This window comes from Pelecanus crispus, chromosome Z (genome assembly GCF_030463565.1).
Source record: "Pelecanus crispus isolate bPelCri1 chromosome Z, bPelCri1.pri, whole genome shotgun sequence".
Lineage (NCBI taxonomy): Eukaryota > Metazoa > Chordata > Aves > Pelecaniformes > Pelecanidae > Pelecanus > Pelecanus crispus.
The window spans coordinates 10,406,876-10,433,117 of NC_134676.1; the positions used below are offsets into that span (position 1 = coordinate 10,406,876).

At 47.6% G+C, this 26,242-nt stretch overlaps 2 protein-coding genes across 3 annotated transcripts in view; one reads left to right on the forward strand and one right to left on the reverse strand.

The window, feature by feature from the left end:
* The window catches only part of LOC104032729 (ubiquitin-conjugating enzyme E2 R2), a 55,029-nt gene extending 34,741 nt beyond the window's left edge, over positions 1–20,288 (forward strand). Inside the window, exons 2-5 of the mRNA XM_075726054.1 lie at positions 6,311–6,397; positions 10,539–10,636; positions 15,571–15,705; positions 17,139–20,288. Of these exons, the coding sequence (XP_075582169.1) occupies positions 6,311–6,397; positions 10,539–10,636; positions 15,571–15,705; positions 17,139–17,358 (540 nt within the window). The 3' untranslated portion in view covers positions 17,359–20,288. The remainder of the gene's footprint in view (positions 1–6,310; positions 6,398–10,538; positions 10,637–15,570; positions 15,706–17,138) is intronic.
* A 3,590-nt stretch (positions 20,289–23,878) lies between these two features.
* Positions 23,879–26,242, reverse strand: part of UBAP2 (ubiquitin associated protein 2) — a 248,076-nt gene continuing 245,712 nt past the window's right edge. For both annotated transcript variants that reach the window (XM_075725829.1, XM_075725830.1), the window contains 2 exons: positions 25,949–26,140; positions 23,879–24,024 (listed from right to left, as the gene is read on the reverse strand). In XM_075725829.1, the coding sequence (XP_075581944.1) occupies positions 23,929–24,024; positions 25,949–26,140 (288 nt within the window). In that variant the 3' untranslated portion in view covers positions 23,879–23,928. The remainder of the gene's footprint in view (positions 24,025–25,948; positions 26,141–26,242) is intronic.

The following is a 26,242-nucleotide window of genomic DNA, read 5'->3' on the forward strand; positions in this document are numbered from 1 at the left end:
GTTGCAGTGATGTTTTCTGTAGCATCGTGTAAAGTCAAACTGACAATAAAAGTGATGGAAGTGAACCTGGCAGTTGTTAGCCTCATGCAGGTGAGTGCTCCTGTAATCTACTCCTTCGTGTGAGCTCTGGGGACACTGACCTGCAGGTTTGGGAAAAAACTGTCAAAGTAACACAGCTGTGTCTAGGGGTTTATTTATACTAAGGAGTTCAGAAGTCTAGCCGTGTCTGGAAATGCTCTTGCTTTGCCAGTATCAGCCTGGGACATAGAGCTGAGGCAGGAAAAACCTCTCTGTGAAACCATGGGCACTGCAGGACTGACCTGTGCACAGCTGGGGATGGGCACCTGGCCCCATGCTGGTGGGGCTGTGCTTGGTTGTGCAGCTGGGGAGGGGAACAGCTTCAGGAGGGTGCAGGTGGCCTCTGGCCAAGGGAAATTTCTATTGGGCTTCCAGCCTGTCACCAGTTTTCTCTCCCCAGCAAGCTCTCCACATGAGAGTGTTAATGGCCGCCCTGTCTGGAGCTGGATGCTCCCTGGCTCAAGAGCACTGACAATGAGTGTTTCTAGCCAGAGCCAAAGTGGTTGTTGCATGGTTCAGACTGAACAGGACAATTAGCTGGGCAATACCATCAACTGTCCCTGCAGTAAAACCTACTGCAAGAAAGAAGTACCTTCTCTAACTGCTGAACTGCTTGAGATCCTAAACACAGCTGACTTGTGCAGGCTAACTCAGTGTCCAGATGAGTGGCAGCTGCCACAAGCAGTTATCAGCATGAAGACTAGAACCTCCAGACTGAACTTCTAGCTTATCAAAGGGAGACAACTTTACTCCAAGGAAACAAAAGGATTTTTTTTTAAATGTTAGAAAATGGTTTGGTTTCCAGGCAATGCTTGTTCTAATATCATTGTTCAGAGCAGTTTTATTTACTCCGATCCCTTGGGAGATGGCCCAGGCAGCAGGAATGTGAAAGTATGAGAGCACAGGAGCTTGGATGCAAACCAGCTTAATAGGGCTGTAGTGAATCCCTTCCTCTGTCATTCAGCTCAACCCTGGTTTCATGTCTACTGTTAGTCCTGATTTCAGATCTAAGGATCAAAAGGCTAGTATGTGGGTCAAAGCCCTTTCTTTAAATGTGTAATTGTAGTTTTTACCATCATATTGCAGGCTTGCTGCTCTGGCCCAGGTTGGGTGACTTAACAGCAGTCCCAGCTTTATGAACGTTAGGTACATGGACAGAAATATTTAACAACAATTTACTATTAAAAGAATTTTTGGTAAAAGGAAACCTCGTTTATATCAGAGGAATTTTCCATTGGAAACAACAGCTTTTAGTAATGTCCCAGATAACTAAATTAAGAAGTGTATATAAGATCTGATTTAGTGTGAAACAAGAATGGGCTCCTGCCTGTCAAACCAGTCTCTGATTTTGTAAGTTAACCTTACTTCTTGATTTGTATTTGGCCTACTGACTTGTGGCTCTTATTTTCTTTCTTGTTTAGAAGCTTCATGTCCTTTCTATGAGATCTAGTTCACTCTTCACATTCAGGTCTTTGTGATTAAAATTTCATATGAAACAGTGCAGGTAATACAGATTATAAGGGTTTTGATTCTCTTCATGTTCATATGGCCATTGCAGCAGTAAGGGAGTTTTCAGGACTCACACGAATTAATTTACCTGGTCACTCATCTTCTAACTTGGATCAGAGATGTGGTCCTAGTTCTCTAAAACCACAATGAATGTCAATATGCATTGGTATGGTGCTGCTCGGAAATGAGGCCAGAACTGGGACTAAATTACCAGGATAGTGCCCAGCTCTGCCACAAGAAATTACTGATGTTCTAAGTCGTAGTATCTGGAGCTGAAGCAGTAGTGTTGGTTTTTACTTTGTCAAATAGTTGACAACACAAATGTGGCTAGCTTTTAAAGCTGCTTTACAGTTCTGAAGCTGGATGCTATCAAGGTGCTTTAAATCTCATTGATGTGAGAAACAGGCTGCTAGTACTTACTGCTGACCTCTACTGAATGTGTTTTCCAGCACATAGTATTTAATACTACATGCACTAATCCAGGCTTAATGTGGAAGAGGAGAATCCATTAAATGAATTGTATAAATGCTTGATGCGCTAGAAGCAGTAAAGGGCATTTTGTGGGATTAGATATTAACACTTAACCTAGTAGTAGTAGTCTGTAGTTCCTGTTCTTGCTGTCTTGCTTGTGCAGCGTAGTTAGCAACGTGCTGGCAGGAGCCATTCATTAGGTGTGCAGCTACGGGAAGTGATGATGTGCACAGTGAGGAGCCTGGTTGTGCCTGTTTAAAAAAGAAAAATGAGAAGGCCTTGTGCTGTCTGCAAATGCTGTAACTGTTACCGGGGCAGGGTGGGTGATCTGTAAGAGACTTTGGTGGTACCTGCACACACAGGTAGGAGCTTGTCTGTGGGCTGGCTGTAGCAGATAATTACAAAAAAGCACAAAGCAGTTTAAAAACTCAAATACTTCCTTTGTATCTGATCTTAAATACAGTTTGCAAAAGATGCTCAGTTTTACTGATGCTGTGTTTTCATAGGGCTTGCATAAAGCTTGTGAGTCAACTGCATGGCAAGATCTCCAGAAACAATGTCACTGTAGTAGTTATTTGTAGCGACTGAATCAGGACTTAATTCAGCAGTTGGTAGAAACATTAGGTTTGTATTTTCAGTCAAATAGCATTCTATCTAATAAGACTTTATTTTTCTGGCATACATGGATTTCACTGTGGCTTTGCCTTACCCAAATAGAAGAAAAATAACAGACCTGAAGTGTAGTCGCTAATAAGGATGCTAGGGAGCAAGGCAGTAAAACAGGAAACAGATTGACCATGCTGGTAGCAGTACGCTTAAAATGTCTCATGTTGTAACTTAGTGGTTGAAGTTCTTGTGCAGTAACTGTAAATGCCTGTAAAGGGCTGAATATTCTGCCAGGCTGGTCTATTCAATGTAACATCAGAAGAGTTTATTCTTTTTCTAGGGACTGTAAGCATGACTAGTTATAAATTGGGGAGGGGGGGGAATGGGTTGATGACTGTCTCCACCTTCCTGGCTATTGAGTATATTCAATGGTGTCAAAGAGCTGGGGTGAGCAGGTGGCTAGAATCAGAGTACTAAAACAGGATTATTTCTGTTCAGTTTAAGCTCAGCTAGAGGAGTGAAACACATGGTGAATGCAGTAACGGTTGGGTACTTGTAGACGGGGGACTGAGCTGCATCTTTAGTCCTCCCAAATTAGTTTGGCTGTAACTGAGCTAACAACAAGCTGCCCTAAAGCTCTGCCACTCTAGCACCTAGCAGTGCCTGGCTGAACTTACCAGAAATAAGCTCAGATAGCTGATTTGCCTTCCATCAGTGAAACTGTAAGGGAGGAACCTTTCTGTGAGCTACTGCTTTATTTAAAAAATGTTTATTGCCTAATTTGGTCTTTTTGTCTCTTAACATGTTTAGAATTGGGCTTTTAGTGAAAAAAACAACCTGTAATTGTGGCTGTTGCTGCATCATTGCAAGCAGTCTTGCAGCTTGTCTTGGAAATTCTTGGCTTGCTTAACCCACTCAGAAACTAACGTAGCATTCAGTGAGAGGTGAGTGGGTTTACATAATTTCCCATGACTTCTCTTAGAGAAGAGACATGGAGTAATTCTCTGGGACCTAGTTGAAATGCCTGGAAAAGCATTTGGTTTCACTTTTCAAATTCTGAATGATCTCAACATAGGGACCTGAAAGTGATGTGGTTTTTTTTGTTTGGAAAAAAATCCCTGCCTGTAATGCGGGGTTTCCTAGTTTGGTGGCTTTTGGCTCTCAAATCACATTTGTAGAGAGGCTTCACTTGCTTTATGCTCCAGTACAGTATCTCTGTGCTAAACGCTTACAGGCTGGTTAGAAATGGCGTATCAACAACTAATGTGACTCTGATTTCTCTAAACATGTGACTGGTTACAGGGAAGCTTGGGTCTCAGCTGCTTCCACATGAGAAGGAAAGGTTTCTCTAATTTCTCTCCAGTTGTATTTTCTGGCACCAGAGCTCAAGAGGCATCCTTCATGTGGCAAAACACCAGCTTTATTTAATTCCATAATGATTGTTGTTGCAGGCAGGCTCTTTTCTGTTAAAGAACTATGGCTGCAAAACAGGATTTAGAAGTTTGAAATAGTCTTCCAGGATCCTACAGCTTCTGTATGAGTCTGCATCATATACAGAGACCATAACTGGTGCTCTAGGCTCAGCCTCTGCAGTGGTGGTCTTGAGACAAAACCCTCAGAGTTAGACAATTTGAGAGCAGGGTTTTTACTGAGAGGAATGAGACCTGCTTCCTCAGCTCCTTGACCATGTAAGTGGGATATAAACATGGTAATGTTGGTACATTACTGGCAGTATGTTTTTTTTGGTTGCCTAGAAACTATATGTGTGTAGAAGACACATAGGTTCTGCCAAGAAATCTTGTAGCTAGCTCAACCCTGAGTTTTGTTGTCTCTTGCATTTTTGATCTCAGTCCTTGGGCTGTTTTATGTCTTAGATCTCACGAAACTGCACGTAAGCACAGGAACGGGCTTTCCTGGGAAAACCCCAGTGGTCCGGAGGAATCTGCAGCTACACGATGCAAGCACTTGAGCTGAAGTGAATCTGCTCTGCACTGGGTAAATCTCTGCTCTGCTCCCAGTGCAGGGTGGCATATTGTAGAGCCAGGCATGTCCTTGCTGCAGCAGCCGCTCTCTTCTGCGATGGTGTGATGGCAAGAGGCATTCGCTTGCTCTTCTTGGAGCAGTGCTCTTTGTGTAACTGGCCTTAAACTGTGGCCTAGGATTGTTTAAGTGGATCATAAATCTTTGGGTTGTGAGTGTGCCATGGCAAATGACTGTGGGGTGAGGACTCAGTGGTACTGTAACATCCCCACATACAGTCCATATCATGAGCTGGCACATGCAGAACAAAGCCATGTGAGCTGCTGAATTTGTTTCATGAAGGTGAACAGGAAACCTTCTTTTCTTGGCTACTTGGCACTCTGGCCCCATAAAAATTGGGTTGCAGGGCAAAGGCATATGCTGACCTATAAGTAAAACTGTAGCCAGGTTAAGTGATTAAGTAATCACTCAGTAATCCAATTTGTTTGGTTGCCTGCTTTTTTCTGGCAATAAAACTTCCCATAGTCTGTCCTGTTGAAGAAGGTCATCACCCTGTGTCCAAGTGGCATGGTTGGATGCTTAAGGTGGACGGGGCTCTGGGATTCTGCTCTCACCATGTGCAACTTGCTTTTGGGATCTCTTCTTGCATTCTCAGCTTCACATGAGCCTGGCTGTGGTGCAGGGACCGGGAGATGCTTTTCTGGAGATCCCACACTAGACTGACTGGTGGTGGCACTTTCTTGGTGGGCTGGGCAATGCCAAGGGAAGGGTCTGTGCTCCACAGCACAGCAAGCAGTATGTGAGTCTGCCTTTCAGAGGGGAGAGTTTTTGGCACTTAATCAGTCCAGATTCAGCCCTCTTTCCAGCTGGCTGGCTTTTCTGACTACTGTGAATGGCAGGACAGCACAGAGGAGTTGATATCGAGTGCTGGGATCTCTGCGGTCTTCCCACAACTGACTCTGCTCTGAGAGTCTTGCCCCACAGCTGGCTGCTGACCTCAGAGGCACTGGAAGGTAATGTTTGCTGTCATCGCCCATCAATATTTGGTTCATCAGGTTGTGCTGATTTATTAAACAGACCCAGATGGTATTTAGACTTGGGACATGCTTGTGGTGGCAAGGAATGTAGTATTAGAAACACAGGTAGATGGACCAGCCTAACTCTTGCACAAGGAAGGCAAAAAACCTTTGGATCTCAGTAGAGCAAGTATCTAACAAATGTTTTTCTGCACAGAAAGAATAATTTAAAATATTTGCACCAGCAAATGTAAAACAGATCTCTTCACCTTAGCAAACATTTTTAGCCTGCTTCTGAACCCAGAAAGACAGCAGTAGTATCTTGATTTTCAAATCTATTTTACCCTTGTTTAACAACAGTTGTTGGATAGTGCTTTTAGAGTTAGGATGTGGTAGATGCCTTTTGGCTTGTTTTCTGAGCGTTACCAGCCCAGGTCAGTCTTGGTGTGTAGATTTTTCTTGTTCAGTTAGTTTTGCCCAAAAGAAATTGTGTAGAGTTATACTGTGGGGCCACATGGGCCCTGGTATGTAAAATGAACAATTTAATGGCCTTAATTGAAATTGTTTTTTTCCAATTTTTCACTGTAATGGTGGCTTGTGGATCTCTTCCTTTGTTCTGTTTTATAACTAAAATATTTTGCTTTTTCCAGGCTCACATTAAATTTCCTATTGACTATCCATATTCACCACCTACCTTCAGATTCCTGACCAAAATGTGGCACCCCAACATCTATGAGGTAAGGTGTTTTTTAAATAATCTTTTTCTCGGGCATGTGAGAAGGCTTTCTACTTCCTTAAACTTCTGGAAGTATTGAAGGTACTAAATGTCTCTAGCCATAACTAGCTGTTGGTGTTAAAGGTCAGCTTCATGGTTGAACAGTTAAATCTAAATGCTGTAGGAAATACTATTCTTGTAGGGAGGGATGGAGCTGTTCTCATACCTGCAAGCACAGCAGGCACCTCCAGCTGAACTACCATGCCATGAGCATTGGCAATTTTAGGGGATTCTTGGATTAAGGCTAGTGTATGGGGTCTTACCCTACTGTAATATTTAGGCAACTAGTCGTTGTTTATACAGTTCATGTACACTTTAATTCGAGTATATCCTACAAAATTGTGTGCTGAGACAATAAATAATGGAAAACAGTCTTCTGCAGCAGTCAGCCTACAAATGAAAGGGTTTGGACTTGGAGTGCTCTGACTGTAGAAAGAACCGGAGCTGGGCTGGAGTCCAGCTTCAGGAGGAGTTGTGCACAGCCTGGTCACCCTGGGACCAGAGTGAACAGATACCTCCGGACTTCATCTTCACTAGCCAATTTGAAGTAGCCCTTAGTTCGGTGCATGTATCGGGTCACATTCAGAGGGTAATGCTGTGGGCTGTCAAGTCCATAATTGGATCGTGGTACAACTGTATTAGCAGGTCCAGAAGGGGAGTGATCTTATATAGAAGCAGTCAGTTCAAAATTACCAGATTTCATAGAGCTGCACTTGAAAGTTGAAGGCCTGTTTTGGCTCAAAATGTGATTTTTTTTTAATTGCAGACCAGTCAAATCCTCACTAAACTTTTGGATATCCTAGACATGTGTCAGCCTGCTAGGACTACTGGTTGAATAGTTCGAGGAGCTAAAGGCCTTTCAAAATATTCCTGTTGGTGCAGCTCTGACAGCTTATCGCAGGCCTTCCTGTGAGAGGTTTTACAGGCTTCCTTTGGGCCCACTTCAAAAAAGGAATGTCACTTCTTCTCTTCCTTGCTGTGAACAAATGATGGCTTCAGTTGATGCCTTGGGCTTGGTAGGCTCTTTTCTAACAAGCTGTTGCTCCTAAACGTCCAGCCTGGAATGAGCATGCTTCAGATGTCATGGTGAACACCCGCACTGATGGCTTAGTAATAAATGGCCAAAAGCCTCCCCAAACTTTAGTGAAAAACAGGATGGTAATCAGCTTTAATTACTGGATCCTCAAGAGGGTTGCCCTAAGCCTAGGGACATCCTGAAAACTGTCATCTGACAGTCTTCTGACTTGAGTTTTGGACTTGGCACTGAATCTTGCGTGTAGCCAAGGTTGGTGTTTCTCTTTAAGGCTCTATTTCAGTTACATAGGAGTTTGGTTGGTAAATAAAGACAACTTCGAGACCTGCAGATTATTGCAGATCCATACTGTGGATGTTGATTCTGAATCCAGAAATTCTCATGCAGGAGGTGAGTGGGAAATGGTTACCAAAATGGTATGTACAAAATGAGTCTTGGAAAGGACCTCTCCCAGTCCTGGTGGGAAAGATGAAAAATTGGCTCTAGAAGCAACTGTAGGTAGGAGGAGAAACTAACCCGAAACTTAATGGGTGTATTTTGGGGTTACTTGTCAAATACTTCAGCTCTCAGCTTTGTACTTTGTGTTCGTAGCAGTATTTGTTGGAGCTGAGGGAATCTGAAACAGCTTGCAGGCTGTTTTGGAAACAACATTTAAGCAATGAAGATGAGGCACTGGGATAACTCCAAATGAAACTGAGAATAAATCAGCAAAGGCTTGAGGTTTTGAGGGTTTGTCAGGAAGAGGGGTGGGGGGGGAAATCTTTCAGTGTAAGGAAGATGAAAGAAAGTAGCAGTTTACAGAATCTGCCGGTGAGACCAGATGGAGAGGTTGGGGCTGACGTTCCAGTTCTAAGCAATGAAACTTGAATAACTTGTGTGTTTTCCCCATCTCCAGTTTACTTGGGTCACCTAGTTGAATTTTGGTAAAACTGCATTCAGTTCGTTTTTGGTTTTTGATGTAACAGTTCTCAGTCCTAATGAAAGTGTAGGCTATTTCCTATTGGCGGATGAATACTCCATCCTCCTTGTTTGTATCTTTCAAAAAGATACTTAGGGAAAGGATCTCCTCTTGACTACACTGATCCCTAAAACCTTGTGCTAATCTCGTCAGGGGTCCCATGACACCTTTACCCCTTCCAGACTCTCTAATGCAGTGCTGTTCTGCTTGAATTCCCAAACATGTAACATTGATTGTTGCAAGAGGGAAACTTCTTACTTTCTTACTTCCCTCTATTTTCGTATTGCCAAATACCTGCTCGTCCACATGCTGCTGACCTGATCGCTTGAGGAACTTCACCCAAGTGCTGTGATGCTTTCTGCTGGCCACCAGCACTGCATTATTCCAGAAGATGGTTAAAGGAAAAACTGGGTAAATGTACGGAAATTATTAACGAAACCAGAACAGGCTGTGAACATAATCTAACATTAGGGTTAACATCACTTTCAAATGATATTAGGAAAAATATTTTCTAGATTGCACAAGCCTGTTGGAGTCCTAAAAAGAAAACTGCCTTGTTTTGGCAAACTGTTCCAGCAATGTAAGTGTGTGCTTGGGTATTCAGCAGCTCCAGGTGCTATGTTGCTGGGCATAGTTGTGTTCTTGACAAAAACCTGCTTGAAAATGATGAGGACTTGCTAGATTAGCATACCTGGCAGGGTTAGTGAGCAGCTGAAATCTGGATACTGATCACAAGCCTCCAATGTTGAAGTAGGATCTCATTTGGCTATAAAACAAATGTCCTTATTAATCAAGGTGAGTTGAAGTATTTGGGAGACCCTTCAGGTGTGCTGCTGCTATCTGTAGCAGTGATCACTGGCTTGGGCTCAAAGGTATGGGTGCTATCACTGTGAGCAGCTGCTGCTTTGTGCTCTGGCTCCTGTATGTGGAGCAGTGTCAGAGAAACCTCAGGATGTAGCTGAGAGCAGGTGTTTGGGGAGCTGCCACTCTGCAGACTCAAACTGATCCGCAGCTTCTCTCTTGTTCCTATCACCAACCTGTACCTTGGATCAGGGTGACAAGGGACAGCATGAGTGCTGCCAGTCAGCTGAGGCTGTGCCACCTGACGGTATGGGGTTGCCTCCAGGAACTTGTAAGTCATCCCAGTAGCCAGCTGCAAGAAGCAGCAAGCCAGCAGGTCCTGGAGAGGCCAGCATCTGCTGGCCAGCCTCAGGCCCCATCTGCACCTTCACCCCATCCTGCAGTAAGTGGTGGGGATCCCAGGAGTCCCTGGAGTCAACTTCAGTGGAGGATATCAGCTGTTGCGGGTACTGCTACAAAGTAATCATGTCAGAGTGCTGTTGCTGATGGAGAATTGGTTTTACAGACTTCAAGTGTTTATAAATGGTAGGCATTATGGAGCTTTAAATCTATATTCAGGCTATAACACTGGTGAGTAAAACACAGATTGAGGATTACGTGGTTGTATGGCTTCCATATGCTGCCAAAATATTCTTCCTCTTGCATGCTGGAAAGGGTTTGCTGTGAAACCTTCAGAGAGCATCTCCTGCTTTTTCACCTGGTATTTCAAACAGCTGTGTCCTAGGGGAGTGGTGTAAGCCTGCCCTGCACCATCTGTTCAACCTCCTTGTGTCCCAGGAGAAGCATTGTTTTGATACCTGAACTAGTAGAGTGCTAAACCCTTCAATTCAAAAATTCCTGTAGCTAACTTGGCTACCACTGGGAGCAAAAAACTTTTTTTAACCCTACTTTGGGTCTCCTGTGACTAAAGCTATCTAATGTCTATCGCTGTGACAGTACTTGCTATCTGGAGACCAATTTAGTTTTATGTGACTTCATCATTATTTTTGCTTGCTTTGCTACATTTCTTTAAACCTCTTGAGATTGTTTTGTACTAATTTGCAGACTAACTGTTTAGCAAGGAAAACATTTGAACATATACATACAGTAGACCCAGGAAGAACTGAGAATGTTTTCCAGTTCTTGCATATCTTTACTGGCACTTGAGAAGTTCATATCAACAAGGTTAAACGGCTCAGAACATAGCCAGAGTGACGGTGTTTTGTCGTCAGACCCCTACCTCTATTCTCAGCTTTTGTTTCTGTCTTGCAGAATGGAGATGTATGTATTTCAATTCTTCATCCACCTGTAGATGACCCACAAAGTGGAGAGCTGCCATCTGAGAGGTGGAACCCTACCCAAAACGTCAGGTAACAGTGTGAATCTGTGATGCACAATGGTGCCCTCAAATGCCTGTTGTCTCTCTCCAAGACTAAGGCCTGTGTTGGGAGACGTTTGGAAGGGAATTTACGACTTTGGGTGTTTTAGGGCTTGAATCATGTGGGAACCAGAGTTACCAAGCTGTCTAAAGATACTGGAGTGCTGTGTGTCCTGGGCTAACAATGTGGAGACTTCTGTCCTGATTACAGGGTTTAATGCTCTTAAAGCTAATTATCTCAAATGTTCTAGCATTTCCCAGTCCATGTTATCATACACTTAGGTTTTTCAAAAATGTTCTTTTTTGAGTGGTATCTTAGAGGAGTTTGAGTGTTCAGGCCCATTCAGGCAGGCATAATCCTATCTACTGTTTGCCTTGCAGTATTTGTCTCTGTCTCCTGTCCTGCAGCATGGTATCTTGAGCAGTTAGCCAGGTAGTTTTCTTCCTGCCAAAGAAATGATGGATCACTATACCAGAGGCATTCAAGGCTAACCTGTCCATTTTTTTGAAACACCAGCTGAATTTCATTCTCATTACAAGACACTGCCAATAAAGGACTGATAAAACTAATTTCAAGTAGCAGCTCACTGACCTGTGCAGCTGGAGTAGTGACTGACGTAGTGGAAAAAGCTTAGCAGCGTAGTTCCTATTCTAACTTCTTATTTGGATAATTCATCAGATTGAAGTTAAAATAATTGCCTCTACGTTTTTGGCATTTCATATGGAAATTATGCCTGCTTTCAGAGTGATTTATTAGATGTTGGTTCCCTAAATTGAAATCTTAGTTATTTATTGATAAACCCAGCTAGGGATCTCAGCACACCTGAGGGAGTGCAGTGATTTGAAAAGGGTTGTCTGATAGTTTGACTCAGCTTTCATCTAACTTGGCTTCATGAAATTAATTTGAAAAGAGCCTTTGTCAGAGCAAAGATCTAGCAAGGGGGATTTATTGGATTCTTGACCCTTGGAATAGGATTGTAACACACATCCTCTGCAAAGTGCTGAACTAGAGCTAACATGGCAGGAGACTAGGAATTGTAGCAGTCAGCAAATTGTAACAACTGATGTTCCTCCTGGAGCATGCTGCTTCCAGGTTAAAAAGGCTCAAAAGAGATGGTGTGTCTTAGCTGTGTGAAGTCATGAAGGGTTGGGAATCTGACCTGAGCTTGAGGTAAACGTTATCCAATCCATCTGCACCAAGTACAAGTGAGTATGAAGCAACCTCTTGTAATGTTCCAATTCAGATTTTAAAAAAAATGACCCCCCCCACTTTAAATACTATTTTAAACTGTACATTGCCAAGTTATGTTCACCTGTCCCTCTGCTCACATGGCTATTAAACTGTCTCTTTGTACATCTGATATGGCCAGGACTAGGTGACAGGCCTCAACTTGTAGTTAGGAAACAGCTTTGGGCATTAATTACTTATATCACACACACATTTTGAGTATTTCATTATACACAACCCTAAAGATTGATGTGAAACTTCTCATGGTGCTAGTTCTCTGATTTCTGCTGTCTCTTACCATGGTGCGGTTTTTGGTGCTTACTCTCTTGGAACATGTTGGGCTTAAGGGTGACATTTGGGGAGAAAACGTTCCTCAGCTGTATCAGCAAGTGGAAATAAAACTTGTCCTTAACTGCTAGCCTGCTACCAGCATCACCTGTTGGGCTAAGTGCCGATAGAAATGCACCCTGCTGAGGTCCCGTCTGGCTTTGCAGGGCTCCAGAGTGTCAGAGAGGAGGCAGCAGGGCTGAAGGTGTGCGAGGGGAGCATGCTTGTAATGAGCTGGGTGCGTAACCCAGGGCTTCTGAGCTGCTGAATTTTGTAAATCCTGCTACGTGTTGACTGTTTACTGCAGATGACTGTGGTTGAAGTGTTTGGAGGGGGGAATGTAATTTTTCAACTTTGAGAGCACCTGTGCTTCCACCTCTGGTGTCAAGCATTGTCATTAATTTTTTTTTAAACACAGTTGACATGGCCTTTCCCATCACTCAGAGCTAGATGAGGCAGGCATTAAGTAAATATGGCAAACATCCAGCAGGATGCGAAGGAATGCAGCTGTGATCTGTGTGGCAGAGAACACTGCTTTTCTTCTCATGTCCTGAGTCCCATAAAGCTGAGGAAGTGGTGGCAGGGCTTAAGAGTTGAGGCTCTTTGGAGAAGGGCAACTAAAATCATCCTATCTCCCCTCTGTCCTTTGAGGTGCACAGGCCAGAACTGAGCACAATATTCAAGATGTTGGTACATTGTATCTTGTGAAGATAGGTGATGCCCTGTCTCACTATTGCTTTGTTTCCTGACGATGCCCATTTTTGTTGGCTTTTTTGGCTGCCTAAGATCAGGACAGTTTCTGTAACCAGCTCAGTGCACTAACATGACTGTCAGTACAGCCTGAGGCAAAACTTCTTACTTTATACTGGAGAGCAAAAAATGTGCTGGGGCAAATCTATTGTACCTCTAAAGGTGGTTCCTCAGAGAGGCTACAATGTGGGTAGCAGCTGGGGAAAAAAAAAATCTCCCTTTTTCAACAAGGTATATGATGGGATGTGCTGTGCTGTTTGGGAGCCCCAGCCAGTCTATGTAATGTCTGTTTTGGATGAAATTAATCCGTGTCTGAGCCTTCTGTTGATACATGGAGAGAAAAAGGCACTTAACAGGTCTGTTTTCTTGAGCCTCTGCTGGCCACACTCCCCTGCTGGTAAAGGGGTGTAGAAGACTCACCTGAAAAGGACAGTGCTGTAAACACTTGAAACAGCTCACTGTTCCCTAGAACGGGGTGGGGGATGTAAGAAAACAGAACGCAGGCTTGAAATCCCCACTCTTCATGCAATTGACTTGCATGAAACAATGTGCTAGAACAGTCTGGCCTGAGAGGGAAAGAGATCCCTGACAAGATTGCAGGGGGTCGGTCTGTATCCAGTCCAGTGCAGTTCGTATCTGATGCTGAGCCTGTTTTCAGTCCCATGTGGCTGAACTTTTTTTGGGTCAGATCCCACATGCTGGGATCCCTTCCTGTTACTGTATCTTGTTCACCTTGCTTACCCACAGCAGCAGGGTTTGAGCAGAGCAGACTGTGAGCTCTTAAGGTATCAGCAGTGATGGAGCTGATCTAATGTGCTGGTCGGGAATGAAGAGTGCGGAGAGCCTCACCTCTAATAGACAGTTGCCTTGGTGTATTTAAGTAGCTTTACAGTGACTTTGGAGTCTGGGGCACCAGAGTGGAAATCAGCTTCTCCTCACTTTGTTGATGGAAGTGTGGTAGAGCAGATGCTAAATCCAGATGCGAATTCCTGTCGTCAGCCTTCCCTAGACTTTGCTTGCTCTCCAGTAAAGCTGCTGCAATGGTGCTGGAGCTGACATGCTGGCTTTACAGCCTGTTTGCTGAGAACCAAAGGCTTTTAAATGAATTCTTGAGATGAAGCGGAAGACAGTTTCTCTTCTGACCAGACGTTTTTTTCCAGAGCTGCTGTTCTCTTTTCCTACTGATGTACATAATTTGGAAAATACATTGTATAAGACTCTCCTGATAGCTATGCTGAGCAGTCTGGCCAGACTCAAGTATTTAGTTTCAAAACCTTTCAAGAAACTCAGCATCCAAATGACCAAGAATGGATGGAGTCACCATTCCTGGAAGTGTTCAAAAATGGGTAGATGTGGCACTCCAGGACATGTTTTAGTCTAGTCTACCCTTGATTGATTTAGTGTGGACTTGGTAGTGTAGGTTAATGGTTGGACTGGATGATCTTAAAGGTCTTTTCCAACCTAAACGATTCTATGATTCTATTCCTGGTAGATGTCTCAGCACGCACTGCTCTGAATGTGCCTCTAAATCAATGCAAATACAGCTGGGGCTGTAGTATCTTTGAATCAAGTCCTGCAAAGCAGTTGCTATGTGCTGCTGTATTTCAAGACTTACTCCTTGTCTCTTGCTCTTCCCTTCCATTTAAATCGAAAGCAGTTGCCAGCAGGACCACCTTGGGCATGCAAAGCCGTTGCAGTGGTAGCTACAGCCAGGTGGCTGAGTACGTAGAGCTGCCTGATGTGACTCGCTGTTGAGTTTTGTGCAGGTTGTGGCACTGTGTGAGGAGCAAAAGGCTGAATCTCTGAAGTGCAAAGGGTTGCAGGAAATGCAGGAGAAGGGTCTGGGCAAGGGAGGTGCTGTTTGCCCCTGGTAAATGCCAGCAGAGCGGGGCAGGCAGCAGCTCTGTGCTGCTGCTAGAAATCCAGGAAGGCTGTCTGTCTGCTGGGGGTTATGTGACTGGCTCATGCTGGATTTGCTGAGTACCGGCAGCCAAATCCTGCTGGGCCCTTGGCCGCTTGCCTGGGTATTGAAAAACATCTGCACTGTCTTCCCCTTGCCATGCTTGTGTACTGTTAGAGCAGCCTTAGTGACACATGGGCTGAGGAGGGGAGAGAGGCGGCCACAGCTCCGACCTCCTGACAGCCAGTGGGGCAGAAGGCAGTGCAGCCTCGTCTCATGGTCTTGGGTCGTAGTGTTCCTCCTCCCTACGCAGGGGGTGGGTGGAGAGCCTGGCTTTCTGCTGGGATGCCGAATATCACCAGGAACAGGCTCACCAAGCAGGTTTCCAGCCCCACACCATCCATGGGCGGTGTGGACAAGCTGAATCTGAATTGAGCTGATCCTGATCTGATCTGAGCTTTAGCTGCCACCCCTTTGCAAGCGTGTGCGCAGGCTGACATCTGTAGTCAGATTAGGTCCTTGAGGTTTGTATTGTGTCACCTTCCCTATGCTGATCGCCCGGGTCTGAAGATACTAAGTATCTGCTCTCACTTCAACTACTACCCTTAGCTTAAGTTTTGACTTTAAAGAATTTTCTGACGTATCACATAAAGAAGTTGTTGGCATCCAGAATCCATGAATGCGTTAGCTCTGACTCTGCTGTTGTGGTTACCTTTTTCAGGACTATCTTACTGAGTGTAATCTCTTTGCTTAATGAGCCCAACACATTCTCTCCTGCCAATGTGGATGCGTCAGTCATGTTCAGGAAATGGAGGGACAGTAAAGGAAAAGACAAGGAGTATGCTGAAATCATAAGGTAAGCTTTGCCATGTGTGATGCTGTGCTCCCAGCCTCCTGCTTTGAATCCTATAAAACAGGCTGTTTGTAGAATTTGCTGAAACCAGCTTCTTGCTGTGGTTACTTCTTGGAAACGAATTTTACCATTTTATTCCAAGTCCACACTTCTGGTCCTGCCAGGTTTTTCAGCACACAGAAGCAGTGCAAACTTCTGGAGCAGGAGGGGTGGGCTGATCTGTCTTTAGATTATTCTTTTTTTTCAGACTAATCTGGCATGATGCTCTGCAAAACCTACTGGTTGTTAGTAAATCCCAAAGTCCCTGCTTGCCTTTGAGCGCTGCCTGCATTGCTTGGGATGTGATTCAAACTGACTGCATCCTACTAACTCTGTGCTGAATGCACAGATTATGAGTCATAATCTTGTCCCTACAATTCAAAGGGATATCAGCGGGGTTTGCAGGCGCTTGCAAAGCTGGGTTTGATTAGCTGGAAGTACCTGTTCAGTCTTGACTGTCCTTTGCTGAGAAGATCATGGTTCATCAGGTGCTGTAGGGAGATGGTGTAAACTTGAGCCAGGGTTGCTGCAGAGCAGTGGGTGGGCAACCCCTACTGCAGTGGGACCGCTGTCATGCCTGGCTGGTGAAAGAACCCACCTGCATTGACTCTGCTAGCTGGGCGTGCAGGGTATACCCCTGGTTGGGGCTACGCAGGGCAGGCAGTCGGTGCGGAGAGCCTCGCTGGGAGGTTGTGCGGGTGCCCTCCAGCTCCCCTGCTTCAGCAGAGCTGGACGCACTCCATGAGCAGAGTACGGCCGGCTGACGAGCAGGCGGGTGGGGGTGAGGGGACAGGCTGCCATCTGCTCCTCTCCCTGCTGGGAGGCAGCACGGGCCAGCAGCAGGGCACAGCCTGAGTGCTGCCGGGAGGCAGCGGCCAGAGCCTGTCTGGGGGTGACGGGAGATGCTGGTCTCCTGCCAGCCCCAGGCAGCGCCGGGGTTATGGCTGTGTCTCGGGGTGCAGCTGCGTGCTCCGACTGCTCTTACCCTCCACCAGTGGGAGCTCAGAGCTGCCAAATTCTCGAGCATGCTGGGGTAGCGTCATCAGCGGTGGAGTCAGTAAGTCATTTAAGGAAATCCCTGACCACCCCTTCTGTAGCAAATGTAATGAAATTTGTTCTGTGCTCTGGCAGGTCTCTAATGCGGAGTCCTGTAGAATAACTGATTTCATATGTTGCTGAGAGCGTGCATGCTGCAAACAGCCTTGGAGTGCTCCCAAGCCTGGGGCTGCAGGAATTAAATCTGTTTATGGTGCTGCTTGTGGTGCTTCAGCCAAACATCAGCTCTGGCTCTGAGCTGTCAGAAGGGCTGGGCTGGGGCCGGCCGGGCCGGGGGGAGCTGAGCTGCGCTGCTCACGGCACATGGCCCGGCTCACGCTGCTGTGTCCTCCTCCCCGCAGGAAACAGGTTTTGGCTACCAAAGCCGAGGCAGAGAAGGATGGCGTGAAGGTCCCCACTACGCTGGCAGAGTATTGCATCAAAACTAAAGTGCCTTCCAATGACAACAGTTCAGATTTGCTTTATGACGACTTGTACGATGACGACATTGATGACGAAGACGAGGAGGAGGAGGATGCCGACTGTTACGATGACGATGATTCTGGCAACGAGGAGTCGTGACCTGCTCCCTCTATGCCCCTGTACTGCCCTGCCGACTCAGGCCAGAAGGGAGCAGCGGTAACCTAGCAGCAGTCCAGCAAAAAAGTGTGGGGGGGGGATCAAAAAAAAAACTTTTTGTCTCCTGCTGTCTCCTGTTGTATGGATCTGTTTGCTCCTTTTTTATGGACCTCTTAGAGACCCTCCACAGAATGTCTGAATTCTTGCATTCTTAACCCTTTCATCACTGTATTATGATTTCTTTTTAAAAAAGAAACTCCCCTTTTCACTTCTACGAAACGCTCACAGCGAAACAGGTTTGCTCGCGTTTAGATTCTTGAATTAAATACAGTCTTGCATTGAGATGTTTAATGTATTTAAAGCTGGAACAAACCCATTGGAAGCTGGGTTTTTGGGAGCTCAAGTGCTGCATTTACTGGGAAGAAAAAAAAATCCACACAAAGCAAATTGCCAAGGTTTAGCTGCTCCATTTACAATAATAGCGTGTGTACATTCGTTTAGCCTTGTGGTGGTGGCTTTTCCTTTATAAGGTGTGGGGCGGAGAGTGTAAAGCTACTGTGTGTTGAGCTTGATGGGATGTCACTGAAAGGTACAGTATTCCTTTTCAGCCTGCTCGAGTTAGGAAATAGCTGGCCACTGGAGCCCCAGAGGGCACAATCAGCTTTGTCTCTGAAAAAGGCTTGTGATATGAACCCTAAAATAAACACGTAACACTTCACGTCTGTACAACTGAGCCCTGGGTTGCTATTTATTTTTTTTTTTCAGACTAGGTTGGGGTTGAAAAAGTTTTTAGCTGTGCAGCTGAGATTTGCTGCCAGCTGTCCCTCTCCTGAGGGAGGCGAACAGACATGCATCCTGCTGCCCAGCATGCCAGTGTTCAACCCAACTTCTTTTTGGCTGTGGGAGGGACCGATAGCCTCCTGCCCCTGTGCTCACTAGCAGCCCTTGCTTCCAGACAGGTGCTGGCCTGAGCCTTCTGTTGCCTACGTAGGTCATGCATTGGTAAGTGCAGCCCGGTGGGCTCTGCGGGGCTGGCAGAAGTCAAAGCTGCCTTTGGTGCCTGCCTGGGGTGGTCAGGCTGTCCCTGTGCCCGCAGTGGCTGCTGCAGCTGGGGCGCAGGGCAGAGGGGATGCCTGTGTGCTGGGCTCTCCCCTGCCCGGCTGGCTGGGGCATGGGTGAGCGTGTCCAGCCCCACAGGAGAGGGCACACAGTGCTGTCAGGCTGGAAGAGAAGGCCAGGGCAGGGTTTGACAGGCTATTGAGCAGCATGCTTCAGCTGGTGCACTGAGTGCAGCCTCCTGCATGTTTTTGGGAGCTCTTGGCAGAGCTTAGGGCCCTCCCTCGTGGGCAGGGAGGATCCTGCATGCTTGTCTCTGCAGAACCCTCTTCCTCGGTCCTTCAGCACCCTCACCATGTTGCAGTGTGCTCTTCTTGTTCGGCTGTGGTGCAGTGGCCTGCGTTCACCTTTCGCATGATCCCTTGATCAGCAGCCAGCCCTGCCCTCCTGCGCTGAGCCCTGGCACCTCCAGCAGCAGATCTGAGGTGCTGGCCCTGCTTGGGCGAGACCCTCCATCCCCACAGGTACAGAGAGTTACCCTGATCAGAGCTGTGGGCTTGGGCATTTCTTTATGCCTCCCTTTTGTATATCTCAGGGTTTTCAGTGGTACGTCACCAGCTGCGGTCCCTTGAGGGGTACTTGGGTGGGGGTAAACTTTGTTCTGCGATCAGCTTGGTGGCTGTGTCTGCGGCGGGGAGCTGGGTGAGAGTGAGCGAGCTCAGTGTGCTGCCCTTGGAGAGGGGAGGAAGGCTGGTGGGGCTCTGAAGTGAGCCAGGCAGATGTGTTTTCACAATGTCGCTCGGCTGGGATTTGCTGCAGCGGGGACAGTCCCTGCCCCTTTGCCCCAGGGTGCGCTGGTGGTGCATCCCGCTGTCCCCTGCGGAGCAAAGGCAGCCCAGGTGGTGATACCTTGTCCCCCTGTGATGGTCTGCCCTCCCACTGCATGTTACCTGGGGAGGCAGCTGGACCCCTCCTGAACTGTCCCACATGGGCTGCTTCAGCTCGTCCTTCCAGCAAGAACTGACTCGGCCCCTGGTGCTTTTTGGAGCTGGCAGTGGGGCTCCCCTGCATCCAGTGACAGACAGCGAGGGGCACCCCCCAGCTCCAGCCCTGCCAGGGCAGTGCCAGTGTTGGCAAATGGTTCCTGGGGCCTCCTGGCCGCAGGACTGGTCTCGACAGGGACACCAACCTCCAGCTTTTGGGGGGCTCTTGCGGGGTGAAGGAGCAGAGTATGGCAACGCTGGCTGTGCTGATGGCTTGGTTTGAAATGAGGATACTGCATCTTTCAGGATTTCCCTTGTACTTTTGACCGTCTTCACTGTATACTCTCCAGTGACTTGTATTTTCAAGCTTGGTGTTGTAAGATGCATTACCATGACTCTTCTGTCACCGTTTTTTAAAGACAAAAAGCACCCAATTTTGAGAGCTCCTACATTAACCAGACTAATTTCTCTTCCCCACTGTCCTGTGCAGTGTCATTGCTTGTTGACTTGCTGGTTTCCTCTTTTTTGAGATATAAACTGAAGTATGAGGGTTTTTTTTTTTTTTGAAACTATTTAAGAGACTGCAGAAAAATGTTTACCTGATCTGTGTATTCTGGGTTTTTTTCTTACCCCTTTTATCATGTCTTGGCCAATATTAGCGTTTACATTTGCAACTACAAGCCCCTTCAAATGCAGTTTTCAACCATTCTGAAACCAGCAGGGTACACTAGATTTCTTAGTAGTTTTCTTAGCTGCAATCCCCGATGTTTTCCTTTTTTTCTTCAGTATAATTTACCAGAAAGAATTAACTGATGCATTTTTGTGTTGTCTTCCCCTTCAGTAGTTATATTTTGTCTTTTCTGCACATCTGTCTACTAATAAAAAAATGTGAAATGAAAAGATCCCTGTACTGTTACTTTGTGTTAATTGAGCTGGTTTATTTGCATGGGTTACTTAAAGCTTTGCATAACTGCTATTCACAAGTTCAGTGCTGCTCCAGTTTCAATGCCTGTACACAAACATCTATAAGGTTATGGGAAAAGAAAGCTGCTGTTTGACAGCTACCTCCCTGAACCCAAAACTAAAGAACAAAGTGATTCAGAGAAGTACTTTGGCAAAAGACCATGGGCTTTGCTGTTACATTTAGTCTTCCCAAGTCAGGAAGGGGGACACCAGTGGGACAATGTTTCACGGCCTCATACGGCTGGAGCAGGGATGCAGGATGTAGGGCAAAGCTGCTGCTGCCAGGGGCCAGGGTGCTGCTGGCGATGGTCCCTGGCAGGGCAGGAGCCCTGTGCTGCTGCAATGGTCACACAAGCCAAGGCAGCGGGGGGGGGGCTGGCTTGCTGGGGTGAGGGCTTTGACCTCATGCAAAAGCTGGCAGAGGAATTGAGGTCATCGTCGCTGCCAACCCTTCAGTGTGCTTGCCCTCCCTGGCCCTGGCTGTTCCCTGCAAGCTCAAGAGTGGGGAAGTTTGTTTTTTGCAGTGCCTCGCTGCTGCAGTCAAGCTAAAATTAGCAGGACAAGTGTACAGGAGCTGCACTTGTGGCCCTTGGCATCGTTTGCAGCGCAGCAACTGCTGAGTCAAATGTGGTTGTGGCCCAAGTGCTTCGGCTTTACAGCTGTGCTGGAGGAATGGTGATGGCATTTCAGTGCTGCATTCCCAGATGACTCACCATAGAGGGGTGTGGGAGTGGGAGGGATGGTGCTCTCTGGGCCTTCAGCCTTGGTCGGCTTGCTTGTACCTCTGGCCTGGCTCCTGCAGCACCAGGCTGCCCAGAGCATCTTCATCAGCAGACAGTGTGGTACCCAAGGCGGGACAAAAGCTCCAGCCTGCCCTGCACTGGGTAAACCCGGCTGCCCCCTGTGCAGGGTTTTGGTGCCTGCCTCCCCTCCCCACCCCCCTGCCCCCTTTCCTTGGGGGCTGAGTGCAGCTGAGCCACCTTGGCTCTATCCTCAGACTGTGGAAGACAGGATCAGAGAGGAAATTGCTGCGGAAGAGCCCTGCTGGAACCAACAGTGTAGGGAAATGGGAAACATCCCTTTTAGTCTCAGCTGGAGAGGAGCCTGCGTGTGGCTGACTGCAGTGCTGCCTGCGGGCAGGGACCCAGGGCAGCTGGGAAGGTGCTGGTGCTGCCTTTGCTGCCTTGCGCTGGGGAAGGGGAGGGTGTTGGAAGGCAACTCACCCCATCGGCTCCGGGCCTGGAAGCACTGCCCTTCCGTGCCCACAGCCAGGGATGGACGTTGTGGAACTGGGGATAGCAAAGCAGCCCTGGCTGGAGGAGCCCTTGCAAGGGCATCGCCCTTGCAGCTGCTCTGCAACAAATGTGCGGCTCAGGGGGCTGCTGTGAGCTGGCCTCAACTCTCACATGTTGCCTTCTGCCACTTCCAACTGCTTCTGGACCCTGGCACGCAAGCAAGGGCTGACGCACCCCTGCGGGGCAGCAGTGAATTTCTATACACAAGGAACGAAGTGTGTGAAGATGGCTTTGGGGGAGTGTTTTTCAAAGAATAGCTCCTGTGAGGCAGCAGCTCTGACCATGGGTACATGAGGTGCCATTGCTGTAAGCCCTGTGGCCTCAGCTGCTGGTGCAGCCCCTGTACAGGCTTCTGGTAAGTCCCCAGCCTGCAGAAGCATTTTTTGCCCTCTGTGACATTCAGGCCCCAAAGCTGGTGGCAGTGGGACAGCAGCTGCCACGGGCTTGCAGCAGCTGCCGATTTTGACCAGTATCAAAACTTGAGCTGGGGCAGAGGAATGCCAGCACAGTCCATGTGCCAACTCAGGGAGAGGGCTGGGTGACACACTGACATCTTCCAAACCAACTGGGTCTCACAGGACCTGAAAGCTGGTGAAAGACTCTAAAGGTGGTTCTCATGGTAGAAACACATTTTTTTTCTTGTGGGTGTTGAAACAGAATTGGTAAGTGCAAAAAAGCCCCTTGCCTCCTGTGTGGACACATATGACTTTGCATTCACCCACCTCCCCTTGCCTGCGCAGGGCCAGGATGCTCAGGAGGACAAGCCTGGGGCAGGAGCTGCCTCTCCACTGACCTTCCTCCAGGTGGAGGCCATGGACCTCACGGGCAAAGCAAGGGAGGGCAGCGCTGCAGCTCTGCTCCTTCCTTTCCTCCCCCAGCTGCTCCACAGGGACTCTGACAGAACATGATGGCAAAGGACACCGAAGGCAGAGAGGTGATGCTTATGGCAGGAGTCAGGGTGCTGCCCAGGATCCCATCCCTGCTGCCGGTGCCTGTGAGCTCTCAGTGCCACAGTGCGCTCACCTTTGTTACCCTATTCAGCAGCCCCTGTGGACCCAGCTGCTGCTCTTACCCTCCCAGCTCAGCTTTTGTTGCAGGAGCAGGTGGAAAGGGACAGGCTGTAAAACCAAAACTGCTCCTGGAGCCTTTGAAAATGCAGACAAACACCAGTGATACGCTCAGATCTTTATTAGGTGGAGGAAGGGCTAAAAAGAAATGAAACTCCTAAACCATTCACCGCACCGGTGCAGGACAAGAAGGACCAGGAGTTGCCCCCAGGGTCTTTATTTTAAAAAAACTGTGGAGGGACAGGTGAAGTTCCCATCCCATAGCTCTGGCTTTCCTGGGCAGGGTGGCTCAGGGCAAAAAGAGGTACAAGACACAGCTTATACTTTTATTTAAGAAACCGCTACATAGTTTTTGTTTGCCTCTAATGATGCAAAGGAGGTTCCAGGACACACTGAGCCATCCAAAGCCTCTTGCTAGAAAAACAAAAGGAAAAAAAAAAAACCAAACAACCAAAAAACCCCAACCAAAAACAAAAAAGAAAACCCCGTCTTTTTTTAATTATTCAAAAATTGAAAAATAAACAGGTAAGGCTGCAGCTCAGGGCCACAGTGACCAAATAGCCCATGAGAGTTCATCTTTCACAGCAAGAGGGAGGGGGGAGATGAAAGAAAGGGGAAGGCCACAAAACATTTTTTTCTTCCCCCTGTCCCCCCGCTTTAAATACCAACTGTATTGGGAGCTGGGGGCAGAGATCAAACCAACAGGACACAACTTGATTTTTTTTTTGGGGGGGGGGGGGGGGGGGGGGCACGGGGGGAAGGGACAGGCCTCTTTATTTGCCCGAATTTAGAACTGCATTAAATAAATGGGCTCAAGCTCAAAAAAATGGTGCTGTTTGTCTTTGACAGAGTTATAAAGCCCATAGAGCTTAGAAAAAACAAGGAAGGACGTCCTGGTGCAGATGGGAAACGAATAATTAGTTTTCCTACAAAGAAAATAAAACAGGCTGCAAGATGCAGAAAACCACATTTAGGCTCTATTACATTTACAAATACATACATAAATATATTACATACAACAGCAACTCAAAGAGGAAGCGGGTGAGTCACACAGAGGATGGCTGGCTGGCTGCAGTTCTCCCCGCACAGACTTTTGGCTGAGCTTCTTCTCCTAATAATTCCAGGAATAGGCTTCATCATCTTTTCTTTTTCTCTTCTGTTTTTTCTCCTCCTCTCCTTTCATTGTCTCCCCCCTCCCCGGTTTCAGACTTAGTTTGTCCAGTATGGAGAAGTGCCATAGGCGGTTTTGGTAGCCTGAGACTTTTGCTGCATGGTGCTGGGTTGGTTGCGTTGGCCAGATCCACCCTAGAAATCAGAAAGGAAGGAGACATGGTCATCAGCGCTCCCAGGACGACAAGCCCATCTGAACATCACCAGAAGACCTGCTGCCCCTGGGGACAGCCCTGACACCCAGCAACACAGCGATGTTCCCCCCAAATGGATGTTTCTTCTCTTCAACATCTCTATGTCTCACAATCCAGGACAAATGGCCAGAGAGACACCGAGCAGGAACGCAGGGACACACCATCCCACCCCCCCCCCCCACCCAAGACAGGTTCAAGCACAAGGAAGGAGGGCAGCAGGACTGGGGACAGCAAAGGAACTCTCAAGGTGAACAGAGGTGGTGCACCAGCCAAGGATGTCACATATTCGGAGAGAGAAGTCATTTCCTATTTCTGGACTCTAAGGCAGAACAGTCTGTTTTGTCAGGGAACATTTATAGTGAGGAAAGGAAACACATGGGCTGATGAAATCAAATCAGAAATTGGAGCCGACATACAACCTGCAAGGGGGTGCTTGGTTTTACCCCCCCGAGTTACAGTCCAAGTGCTCATGTCCCGCTCTCCTGCTGCAGCCAGGGGACAGCAGTGCCTGCCTCAGCTTCTCGCCTGGCAGCCTATCTCTCCACACCCCCATCAGGATGGCCTCTTCACAGAATCACAGGCTGGCTGAGGCTGGCAGGGACCCCTCGAGGTACCCTGCCCAATCCCTCTGCTCAGGCAGGGTCACCTACAGCCAGCTGCCCAGGACCATGTCCAGACATCTCCAACGATGAAGACTCCACAACCTCCCTGGGCAACCTGTGCCAGTGCTTGGTCACCATCCCAGTAAAAAAGTGTTTCCTGATGTTCAGAGGGAACCTCCTGTGTTTCAGTTTCTGCTCGTTGCCTCTGGTCCTGTCACTGGGCACCACGGAAAAGAGCCTGTTTCCGTTCCCTTTACACTCTCTCTTCAGGTATTTATATACATTGATAAGATCTCCCTGAGCCTTTTTTCCTCCAGGCTGAACAGTTTCAGCTCTCTCCACCTTTCCTCACAGGAGAGATGATTCAGTCCCTTCATCACCTGTGGGGCCCTTTGTTGGACTCTCTCCAGTACATCCATACGTCTCTCGTACTAGAATCACAGAATGCTTTGGGTTGGAAGGGACCCTTAGAGCTCATCCAGCCCAACCCCCCTGCAGTGAGCAGGGACAGCTTTAACCAGATCAGGGTGCTCAGAGCCCCGTCCAACCTGACCTGGAATGTTGCCAGGGATGGGGCCTCTACCACCTCCCTGGGCAACCTGTGCCAGTGCTTCACCACCCTCATTGTAAAAAATTTCTTTCTAATATCTATTCTAAATCTATTCTTCTTTAGTTTAAATCCTTTATTCCTTGTCCTGTCGCAACAGGCCTTGCTAAAAAGATTCTCCCCATCTTTCCTGTAGGCCCCCTTTAAGTACTGGAAGGGAGTACTAGGTTAAGTTAAGTACTAGGGAGGCCTGGAACTGGACACAGCACTCCAGGTGTGGCCTCACCACTGCTGAGTAGAGGGGAAGGACCAGCTCCCTCCACCTGCTGATGATACTGTGCCTTAATGCAGCCCAGGATACCGCTGGCCTTCTTCATGGCAAGGGCACATTGTTGGCTCATGGTCAACTTGGTGTCCACTGGGACCCCCAGGGCCTTTTCTGCCAGGCTGCTTTGTCCCCCTGCACGTACTGGTGTGTGGGGTTGTTCCTCCCCATGGGCAAGACTTTGCACTTCCCCTTGCTGAGCTTCATGAGATTCCCTCCCCAAGGTGGTCAATGGCATTGAGTTTGTCAGTCTGCAATCATTGTCAAGGCCCTTTCCCAATGAGCAAAGCAAAAACCAGAAGGAAGCAAAAAAACCCCAAGACCCTGCTGGGATGTGGGTTGGAGCAACCTGCCCTCAGGCACGTGGTAGAGGCAGAAGGGGCCGACTCACCTGCCCATCTTGCTGAAGATGGTGATGCAGCATCTGGGAATGAGGCTGCTGATGCGCAGGCAGGATATGGAGAAACGGGGCTGGAGCATAACCTGGGGCAGCACCAGGGTTCAGGGGCCCAGTCGATCCGAGAGCAGAGGGCAGGCTGAAAGGAGGTGGCGTGCCAGCGTGGAATCCCTGCTTGTCAAACGTCTGCACAGGAGATGAGCGGGACAGCATCAGAGACTGGTGTGAACAGCCCTCATGGTGACCACACAAGAAGAAAAGTGGCCCAAGCACACATCACCTGAACCT